At 39.7% G+C, this 12,052-nt stretch overlaps 1 protein-coding gene across 7 annotated transcripts in view; it reads right to left on the reverse strand.

Moving 5' to 3' along the window:
* Positions 1-12,052, reverse strand: part of RUNX1T1 (RUNX1 translocation partner 1) — a 111,940-nt gene that overhangs the window by 46,352 nt on the left and 53,536 nt on the right. For all 7 annotated transcript variants that reach the window (XM_027659128.1, XM_027659131.1, XM_027659129.1 and 4 more), the window contains one exon: positions 3,144-3,281. In XM_027659128.1, the coding sequence (XP_027514929.1) occupies positions 3,144-3,281 (138 nt within the window). The remainder of the gene's footprint in view (positions 1-3,143; positions 3,282-12,052) is intronic.

Consider the following 12,052-nt stretch of genomic DNA (forward strand, 5'->3'; position numbering starts at 1 on the left):
ACCACCCAACAAGAAGGTTATTTTTTCCAATACAGATTTCCTAGCTGCTAACATATGAAGCACACAAAGTCGTCTGTGCAGGTACAAATGCTGCCATGCTCCCTGTGGCCTGAAGCCTTGCAGCAATGGCATGAAGCTAGACTTCAGAAGACTTCTGAGACACCACAAGCAAATCTCTCTGCTTTCACGTGCCAACACCATATCTCTGAAAACAAAAAAGCAAGCATTTCCCTCCTGTTGCAAGGTTACTCTGAGAATAACTATCTGAAGCACTCAATTTATAACAACAAGACTCATGCAGACATACTGAAGACAACACATTTTTTGGCAGTGATTTCAGTTTGATTCTTATCCACACTACAGAAGAGAGCACAGAATCAAACTGAGGACATCCTTTTCCACCCAGGTTAGTTGGAACAGCAACACTCAAACACACCATTGAGGTTGTTTGAGTCCAATTTGCTAAAATGACAGCAAATGGCAAGAAAAAGGATGGCTCCCTAGGAATACAAGTGCACCAGCACACAGGCAGGTGTGGGCACACAGCATGTGATTGCACGCAGCAGCAGCTGAGTACAGCTGTGCTCAGCTGGCCACTGCTCCAGAGAAATTTGCTGATTTCTTTTCGGGGATCAGTCAGAACCCATCCAAAAAAAACCTATAAAAAATCAGGAACTTGCCTACAATTCAAAATGCATAGGAGTATTAGTATAAATTGCTTTCTCTTTAAAAGCACAGCCAAGGAACCTAGCAACCTGAAGAACTGTCAATGTTTTTCAATGACCAGCCTTTCTGAAGCCAAACATCCCATTTTTGTGTCATTTTCTTCATCAGTCAACCTTACTTTTAGCTAGGAAGTCCTTTCTGAGGGTGGACACCTATTACTACGTATAAATCACTACCCCAAAACTTTGAAGGAGCTTTTGTTGCCCTAGTGACTGCCTTCTGGAGGCACTACAGAAAAAGCTATGTTAGTTTCTCCTTGTGTTTTATCCTAGTTTTGGTTGCCTATTCTGTCTGCATGGGCTAGGGAGAACAAGAACTGGAAAAAAGTAGAAATAGAAAGAAGTTGGCCTCTGCAAATTCAGCTCCACGTGTGACTCCATGCCATGCTCTGAGTGCTACAGAGTGAGAAATCTGAGTAAACAAATACATCATGAAACTTGTATAGCCAAAAGCCATCATGCCATGAACTTAGAAAATGAGGACTGGGAAGAATAGTGACATGCCCTGATCTAGCCTGACACTACCCAACAACTCTGTCACCAGTAAGGAGCTGCTATAGGCAGAGGGTCCTGGGGCTATGATCAAGAAAGCACAGAAAGGCAGGTAAAGATTTCTCCAACAACAAAAGGAATATAGAAATAGTTCCATGATTTCAGCTCTTTCTTTATAATATTTCAATTTGCCAATTGGCAAAGATCTACATAATTTCTAAAACAAAACCATGTTATTAATACAAAAGAATTTAGCATTTAAAATTTCAACATAAGACATGTCAAGAATTTTTAATCACCTAAACCAAAGAAAACAGAGATATTCTAGACCAGAAAACAAGTTTGATCTTTCTGGCCTGCAGGCATTCCCACTGCAATAATAATAAATTTAACAGACATTGTGACAGAAGTGACTGTTTACTATACAAGCTAGAACCACTAAGGCCAAAGTCCAAAATCTGACAGGGTAAAAAGCAATTAAAATCAGATTTTTTTTTTTAGACTTTTAGTTTTCAAATAGAGAGCTCCAAATATCCAGCTATGGTTCAAATACCTTCCAAACTGCTGAACTCAATCAAACAAACAAACACCTAAAAATCTTGTGAGTACACTGAGGACTGTAAGTATGATTAAAGAACAGTGTCATATTCCTTTTATGAGTGCCAAAGATTATCCTGAACTGTGGCAAGGGCATCACACTGGAAAGCTTAATCTGCAGGAGCCCAATCCTGCAAAAACCTAGAAACAATCTAATTTCAAACTGGAGCAGCTCCAGTCTGAAGCTCCACCCAGGATGACTCAGGTGCTGGAGTTAAGCAAAACAGACAAATCTTTGCAGGATCAGGGTCACTGGGTTAAATCTGAGTTTATGTGAATAGCTGGCACAAACCCTCCTCACTGTTTAAATTCAATGTAAATTGTCAGGACAGAGTTCCCTGGGATAAGTAGTACAAAGGCCTCCAGCTGGCCTTCTGCATAGAGGTGAATTTTAAATAAGGTATCTAACAGACAGAAAGGGACTAAACAGACATAGGCAAGACAAATAGAAGATGCTGCCTTCATTCTGTTTAGGCATATGTATTCTACTGTTCTAAAAATGTTTTATTTAAAATGTGAAATGTAAACACATTCTCATGTTTATACTATTACAAGGCAGTATAAAAGAGACCAAAAAATTTGCAGCTAAATCTTAGTAAAAGAAATGCAGATCATTTCATGGCTGTGAAAAGAATATTCCAGACAGTATGCCAGATTCAAATCTCAGTTACACTGATACAAAGGCAGAGTAATTCCATCACGAATAGTAGTTTTTTATGTGTTTATATCAATACGCTGAGACAGAGATGCAGCCTCAAGTGATTTAGAGAAGTAAAGTGGTCACAGACTGAAAACCTCTAGATAAAAATTATGACAGGGCTTTAATTTTGGTTTTATATCAATATGAACTAGATATTATACAGTACTTAAATCAGAATTCTTCATTGAAATGTAAGTGGAAGATAAGTATTTTTTTCACTATGAATTCTCTCCACTTTAAAAACAAACAAACAAACAAACTTCCTGATGTTTTGATACAAAAGGGAACAGGATCCTATAAACAACAAAAGGGCATGTAAGAGAATATTTCCTGTACTTCTGACAAGGGGACTGATCTGAGTATTAAGTGCATAGGAAACCACCACTTGCTGTTGTTTGACGCTGTGGCCAAGTTGTCAGTGAAATAACAACAGAACTCGAAGCTGACCATCTTAATACCTTAAAGATGTATTAAATCTGTTGCGAGCTTAGTTTTGCTTAATTACTTTAGTGCAGTACAACCAAATGCTGCTCCCACCACATCATGCACATTACCCTTTGCATATTTTGGTACCTTACACACAGAACAGAAAGAAGATGTAAGAAAAGAAAGAAAATAAGACTAATTACACGTTGTGGGCGTGAATGAACTGGTTCTTGGAGCTCCTTGGGTAGTGGGAGGAGGTGGCATGGTTGGAGGCGTCAGCCTGGATTGTGTCTTCACATCCACAGGTGAGTCTGGCATTGTGGAATGCTTCTCAGTGCGATCTGCAACACACACCACAGGAACACACTGGTTTACTTCCCCAAGCACACTCCCTCTGACAAAAACTTAAAAGCTAATGCAAGAAGCGAGCCATTTCAGCATCTGCTGTGAAAGATTGCGCCTGATTATCTACTCCAGTGTGCTCTTCCCAAATCACATCACCTAAACCTTACTTAAAAAGGTGTAATGCAGGTGGTAAGACCTGACTTGTAGCAGTCCTGCATTATCTTTCAGCGTTTTTTCTAGCATGCACAGATGCTACCTCCCAAGCACTCCTGAAGCTGCAATAATGCCACCTCCCTTCAAGACTCTGATGTCAGCCAGGAGGAAAAAAATAGATGAAGACAGAAAAAGATAATAAATCTCCTCATGGTAGCTCTTCCAGAACTAAAATCTGAAGCTCTATAGTACAGGTGAGATATTGAGTGATATACTGGTTGAAGTCAGCTCTCTTCATGTCTCTTCTTTGTGTCACCTGCCGCCCTTCTCCATCCCTTCTCCTTGTAATCATGAAGAGATACTTGTGGTAAATACCACACACCTCCTGGATCACTTTACCACAGTGCCACCGGATATTCCCACATTCACCAGAAAAATAAACACAACATGCCAAAATGGTAAGTCAGTCGCCTCATATACATACCAGTGTTTTTTAAAAAGCATGTAAGTTTGCACCATCACATAATAAGAACAACTTTAATTCAAAACCTGCAGGATAAGCAGGAACATACCTACCTGAGAAAACAAAACAAACAAAAGGCAAAACCAGGTAGAAAACTTAACACTTCTCTTGCAACTAAAGATCTAAACATGCAAGACATTTGATATAAAAGCTACAGAAGTGTAATCTTTCTTCCAACACGTTTTTGGACACTTTTGTGTTAAATTTTTTTAAAAACCATGCAAGCCCTTATGTTTCATTTATTAAGAATGGGTAAAACTTGGCAACATTTACCAACTGAAAGCAAAATTAAGGCTTCCTCACTCACGCCAGGAATTTAGTGAGCCATCTTGAGTAAAGATGAGCACAATCAAGTCTAGGTTTTAATGGGCATAAGTTAAATTCTTCCATCTCTTCCTCAGGCAGTCACAGTTATTTACTTATACACTGCTCTACACAAGTTTTCCCGAGCTCCATGAAACTTTTTTGTAAAGCAAGTAAGTGTTGCTGCTAATGGACAGGCATGTAAGTCTGTGGTTTTAATTCAAGACAATAGCAAAGCCCATCACGTTCTATAAATTCTGTCACTCCACTTTGCAATGTGTTATCCTTCTTACTAACAAGATATACACTTCGATGACAAAATCTTATCGGAAATTTGCCCCCAGGAGACAAAAAAATTTTCCCCAATAACAAACTAAATACAATGCACACATTTAACAAATGAAGAGTATGTTTAAAAGAGCCTCAAAACACCAGAAAACTTAAATATGAGAAAGTCACCAAAATAAAAAGGGGGGAGGGGGGAAGTTGAGAAAACCCTCAAAACACACTCCCACCCCCCCCAAAAAATTAACAACACATAACAGATACCAATCTTTAGTTGCCTGAAACTGAGGAAACTGAGGAAGTAAGTCCCAGAGGTGCAGTGTGTCAGGTACTGCAATTATAGAAGCCATCTTTGCCCTTTGTAGAAACGCTTACAGGCAATGTTTCAGTTCTCAGGGAAAGGGAGTCATTTCACATAGAATTTAGAGACAAGTTTGGGGAAGATGAGCAGTGAAACATGCCCCGAATAGGATGAGGGGAATACAGATACAATTTTATAGGATCTGTGGTGTTGATCTAAGGTTAGATCCTTCCACCTCAGATGTGGAGGGAAGAGTATCCACAAGGATTAGCTTAAATATTAAGGGTGCTACACAGACAAGTGAGGTTTGATTTGCAAATCAAGCAACAGCAAATTATTACACACTGGAAAACAAAAACAAGTTTCTAAACATATTCTATACACATTTCCTTTCCATATCCCTATACTAAAACAGTTAAATCTGTATCTCCAACAAGCCATTAATTTAACATAAAGAACTAGGAAAACTCATCTTGAAATGTTAATTGCTTCCTTAATAGCCGAATTCATCTTGCACTCACCTCAACCAACCTCAGTAACAAGGGAATAAATAGCTTTCAGCTCATGTTGCAACAGAGGGAAAGAGGCACAGCAGTGAGCCCCAGCCCTCCTAAATAAAGGCAAATATTTCTGCCATGCCAAGAAAGGAGAGAGAAAGGGAGGCTTGCCAGAGCTGGTGGGGAGATAACAGTGGGAACTGCTGGTCCATCTGGTTTTCATTCTGCTAACACTCACATTGAACTGTTAAGGAAGGCAGTCCAGGTACACAGATTTGAAGCATGTGGGAGCGCAGACACAGGCACAGAGGAGATGGAGGTGGGTGGAAGAAGGAGTGAGAGAAATCGAGCTCCTCTAACAGACTGCTGCTCTCAGCAAGCAGGCACAGCCTGTATCCTCCAATTCAGCTGGTGATAACTAAAAGCGATCCTGAGCTGTAACCAACCACATGGCTCCTGCTCCCTCCTTCACTGCATTTCAAAGTTCAGGTTTGATCAGAAACGCATTCAGATTGGAAGGGGGAGACTTTCCCAAAAAGCTGGCAATGTTTTGTTACTTAAATTGAACACGGTAGTGAGAAGAAGTGTTTTGGTTTTGCCCTCCAATTTCAGGTTGCCGCTCTACCATGATCCAAATCGTTTCTACTACCTCAAATAGTGTCTACCACCCAGTTTGCAGACTGCTGAACTTATCCACAGACCTCTGTACTTCTCTTACAAATCTAATAACATTAGGCTTGATTTTTCCTAATTACCCTTCTCTGGACCTCTTAGGGGTAAACACCCCTCTACAGACAAACACCCTTTACATACCACTTTTCTTTTCTTAACCTCTCTCTCCCCCTTGCAAAGACCTAAGCGCCACTCTCCTACTGGATGATTGCAGGCAGATGGATTTATCTTTGATTGTCCATAAGTTCCATAGCCGTGCCTTCTGTAAGGAGATATAAATAAGGCTCCTTTCAAGCACACCTCAAAATACTTCTTACCAGAGTACAAGATTATCTGGTCAGAGCAGAGGCTCTCATTGGGGGTGGGGAAAAGGGGCTTTTGAAGAAGTACAATGCAAAGAGCAAAACTCTTCCACATGCTTGGAAGACACCACCACACCACCCAAGAGAACAGCCTTTGCACCACTCTTTTCCACTCCCTTTAATAGCAAAACCCCCGTGGGAGCCATTCTGCTCTTACTGCTACTGTTTACCTGTTCCTTGCCTTTCCATATGGCTCCCTGACCTCCGAGGGAATGGTGGGACTGGGAGCACCTGTCTACAGCAGCTCTGCACCCACCACTGCCCCACCACCCCCACACCCCCAGAGAACCTCAGCAGCTCTTTAAGACATAAATCATTCAGGGGATGAAACGGTGATGGAGTACAAAGCGAAGCAACCACAGATAAAACCATTAACACTTCTTGCTATATGAAGTCCTAAAGCTTGTGGCATCTGATACTTAGCCTAGAACTCCAGCTTCTACAAATCACTGTTTATTTTTTAATTAAAATAAATAAACAAAACAACCAATGCTTTTTTACTGTAATGGTTGAAGAATAGCCTGATGATATGAAAGCTAAAGACAAAATGGTATTTAAATCATATTCACAAGCCAAGTTTAAGTCATGTCATTCCATGAAGCTTTTTATGTACGGACATTTTCTATACACACTCTCAGTGGATATTCTGCTAGTCATATATTCAGAGGTGATAAGGGTTTGGAAGGGGTAGAAAGAATCCCTTAAGAGGAAAAACTGTAATTTTTACATGTGAAAACCTGCCTCGGTAAGATTTCATGTACATTTGCACCAGTTTTATAATACAGGGACATATACATTGAATTTTGCTTGAAATTTGGAAGAACTTTCACCATGTCTTAAAATTGCCAATTTCTTGAATTCAAAAGCATTTTCATGCTCTTAATTCAAACCAAACTCCCCATTTGCAAAGCTATTTCTATCTTTTTTTTTCTGACGGATCCTGACGTTTCAAGCAATAATCCTGAATTAGCAGGGACACACCAGAAAGTTTCGTACAGACAGTATCCCCCAGCATCACACATTTCAGATTGTGTACATAGAGGGAGTAACTTCTTTCAGATGCACAGATTTTTTTCCACTGAATCCCTCTAAACAGCGATAGACTTGGACTCCTTAGCCCAGTTTGGATCAAATGGGGCTGAAACTGAGGTCCTTCAAACTGGAAGGAAAAGCAGACATCTGGAACTCATTCTGCAGTGTTCACTGCAATCAGTTCAGGATGGAGAAAGATGGTGAAATAATGGTCTAGTCCTAATCCATACACACAACCCTCTGGTGCAGCAAAAGACTTAATAAATTCAGAAAATATGTTTCAAGTATGCAGAGATCTAGTGCATTTGCTTTGGATTATATTTTTTATTTAAAAAAAAAAAAAGGCAAAACATTTTGAAATGTACATTCTTGAATCTCCTCTACAGCACAGAATGAAGAACTGTGATTTAACCACAGAAGTATTTTGCTCCATTTAAAATTAAAGAATGTTGTAAAACCAACTCTAAATTACGATATTTCTTCTGTGGATTTCTTGTTTCATGAAACTGTACTGTTCTTGTCATTCATTCAGTTTTTATGGCAGAGGTTATTTTTATCACTATATTTAGCTGTTAGGTGAACACTGATGTTTACCGTAAGCACAGTCAGCTTCTGAAGCAAACAAGGAAGAGACAAAGTAAAACATGCAGGAGAAGGGGCAAAAAGAGATGTGCCTGTATTCAAACTGATTTACTTTACTTCCTGTATACTAAAAGATTTAGTCCGTTTCTAAAACAAGGCGGCCTTTCATAAATGGCAACATTTCAGCTCACATGGCACACTTCCAAGTCTAACGCATCAAGGAAAGCTGATGCATGGAACAAAATATGGAATATATAAATACTTTACTGATACCATTTCAATAGCCAATTCAATGTCGAGCATTTCTAGGAGTGGTGTGTTTTCAATTTCCTTTTTTAAATGAAAAAAAATTGTGGTATAATATGCTGTGGCATTTATTTTACTTTTAGTTAGTGCAAACAGTTCCAGATGTATACTCAGGCATGAAAGATTCTTAAAAGATGCTCTATATTGATGGTACAGTACTTTCTACTTTGGTGCCAACATGTTAAAAATAAAAATAAAACTTGCCAAATTAAAAGAGTCCATTGTCTTTTTTTTCTTTAAACTCACAGAAAGAGCAAACCCTACACATGACACAAGGGATTAGAACCTGTCTCCACCACTCAAATTATATGAATTGAGACCTAAACCTGTGGGATTTAATACTGATGGTTACCTAGATGCATTGGACTAATTTTGATTATTTTGAGGGGGATAGCATAGAATTTGCCAGCAGGTAACCACAGGTTATGAGTCCCAGTGGCAATGAACCGGGAGACAGATAACCACAAGTCTGTCTAAGAGGACAAATACCATAGCTCTTCCATCCATAATGCTATCATGCTGCAGTCAGTAACAAACTTTTTCTCTTTCAGATACAGCCAAGCTGCGCAGAACCATTACAAGGCAGTGTTTGTGGAGACTCACAGCTTCTGACTCACAGACCTGCTGCTACGCAGAGCAGAACAATATTACAGGGTTGCCTTGGTTGAAAAGGACTTGTCTAAGAATGCATGGTAGAAGCCCGATATATATGGTAAAGTCTACCCACTCCATGCACTGAACTCCTGGAGAAGCCTGTAAGTCATACAATGCAGCCATAAAACACGACATTTGGACAGCACCACTGCAGACCCGCTCCTAGCCAAGCATGTCTGGGATTTGTTTGAGACCGGTACAGTCTTCATTCCATTCACCTCTTGGCCCTTTGGACTTTTTCTTAATGAGTAAATAAGAACCTAAACACAATGGATGTTTTTGTGCTAGAAGCAACTGATCTGAAGCAGGCATAATATAGACATAACTTTCTGTCAGCACCATATGCAGTCATGTTACCAGCCTAGAAAGGAAACATCACCAGGTTTCCAGTTTCCCCGTAGAGAACTTTTACTCTCTAGGCAATTTGCAGAAGTGAAGTATCAGAATGCAGTTCAGATGCTCAGACTCCATCTTTTGTCACAGAACATTACCCCTGCAAGGCTTATCCACCAGGAATGAGAATCTGTGTGGAGTGACTGATGGACATGCACAGTAAAGTTTTAGGATAACACAACATTTCACTGTTCTTTTGGCACACCGGGTATTAAGCTCACATGCTGAAGATGACCCTTTTGGAAGAGCAATATCACAATTTTGCTGCAGTCTTATCTTGGTTCTGCTCTGCTGAGGTAGTTAAACAATTCATATCACCAGCTATTCTTCAGAATAAATGAAAGTACACTCCATTTACCCATTTCTACTCATTTAACATGCAATTGCTAGAAGGAATTCTGTATCCTGGGAGGTCACCAAAGTTATCTCGGGCCAAGTCATCAGAGTTTTCTTCAGATGTGCTAAAAAAAGCCTTGAAAATAATGTAATCTCCTCTGTCTTTCAAAAGCTGAAAGGGATTTTTGTGCTAATGTCTCCCAGTTTTGGTAGAGCTTATGGATGATGTAAAGTAGGTGAATGCTTGGTCCATAATGGTACCTTGACTGGTTCTACCATCATGACAATGAACAAAATGCAGAAGCATTCTCTTTCATTTCAGTTGTCTAGGTGAGAGGTTCTGACTAGCAAAAAAAACTTGTTCCCACACTCATGGCTAGCTGAAGGACAGATAATTACACATACTATAATATAAGTAACACATGAGCTCAGTCTCAGAGTTAAGACAAAAATGTTATGGTTTGCTTTGCTTGGACATATTATTTTCTCCTGAAAGAAATAAACTTGTCTTATGACAAAATTTCAGTTTAAAAGGGGGGAGAAAGGGGAACAGAAAAATAAACTTTTCCCTCTCATTTAACAATCTGACATGTTTTGACAGTTTCAAAACTATCATAAATTCACTTTCAGTTATTCAATAAAAACTGACTCCTGTCAGAATTGCACCTTTTTTAAAATGCCTCTTTTCTCATTCACCCTTCCTGGCTTTGCAGATTTTACCATGTAAAACTGCTTGAATGCAGGAACTTAGGGAAGAAGACAAGCAAAGTATGTGCCAAATAAAGTCTACAAGTTCCCTCATTATGGTTGAATACACACCAAGTGGTCTGTAACGAAGGTGAAGACAATGTGGATTTATTCTAAATATCCTACCAAGCATCTAGAATATGCCTCTATGTGTGGATAACTTATGTAGTTTATAAGGGAACAGTCCCATAATCAGTGATAAAATACTATTTTCCTGTTTACAGTTTCCTAGATCTTTTCTTTTTGTTGACAAGCTACCAAACTAAGAGCTGTGTGTTTTGCGTGGTTGTCTTGTGTTTCACATCACAGGAACGATTACTGCTATTCCAAAACCAGCTCACTGAACACTGAGGCCCAAGTGAAGCAATGAAGTGCTGCTCACCGCCTCCAGCATGAAGAACTGAAGAACAAACAGAGCAACTGCTGGCCAAACCCACGCCCCAGCCTGCCCTACAAGCTACAGGTGACCACCTCTCTACATTAGCAATCACTCTCTTCACTTAGAGAAAACCACTGGCATGCTTTCAGATGCAGTTTCCCAAAGGCTCCCCGACCAGTAACTAATTTCCTTTCTGTACCATCTTCTCTGGAACACCTACCCTTGTCAGGATTACATGTTACTTGGCAAACTACAGATGAAGGCAGACTGATATCAAAGAAATGCAAATGCCATCAGCATCAAACTGGTAATGTTTGTATGCTCTTATATACTCAACCACACCCAGCACACATCCTTCCCACCTGAAGGGAGAAGATTTTCTCTCCCAACACCAACTGGAGTTTCCTAACTTGGTCTGCAGGGGCATATTTATGTTTTTAATCCAAAGTTTGTACAGGCCTAAATTAACAGTAAATCATAGAACCATAGAATGGCCTGGGTTGGAGAGGGACACCTTTTCCCCAGACCAGGTTGCTCAGAGCCCCATCCAACCTGGCCTTGAACACTTCCAGGGATGGGACATGCGCAACTTATTCGGGCAACCTGTTCCAGTGCCTTATCACCCTCACAGTAAGGAAATTTTTCCAAATATCTAATCTAAACCTACTCTCAGTTTGAAACCACAGTTTGTTACACACAGCTAAAAGTCTGAAGCAAAATAATCATAAACTCTTTTACTGCACCTACTATATAAAGTGTAAAGCATAGATGCACTCATTTTAGAAAAGTCCTAAGAGAATACTGATACCAGTATTTAATTAGATTTAACTAGAACTGAAGTCTCCAATATAGACTAGATAAAATAATCTAAGGTAACTTATTTAGATTCAGGGAAACTTTAGGTACTAAATTACTCTGCCAGCAAAAAAAGTTATTATGGTAGTATTTTTAAGAGGTATTGTTTATATTTATATAACATGCCAGAAGTTCTTCAGGCTCAAAAAGAATCAAACATGGGTGTACGTGGTGGTATTTTCCATGGTTATACAACTGAAAAGATGTCACAGGGACTACCAAGAAGGTAATGGATATACATCTGGCTTTGCTTGGTTTTCAAGTGTGGAATTTGTCATGGACAAGTCAAGATCCTGTAAGGTGTGAAGTGGTGTTGGCCAGCCTGGGGCAGGCTGCTCCTCATCTTGTGGATCAAGGTCCCAAATCCCTGCTCTACCAGGATGTGCC

This window comes from Corapipo altera, unplaced genomic scaffold (genome assembly GCF_003945725.1).
Source record: "Corapipo altera isolate COAL_440 unplaced genomic scaffold, ASM394572v1 52, whole genome shotgun sequence".
Classification (NCBI taxonomy): Eukaryota; Metazoa; Chordata; class Aves; order Passeriformes; family Pipridae; genus Corapipo; species Corapipo altera.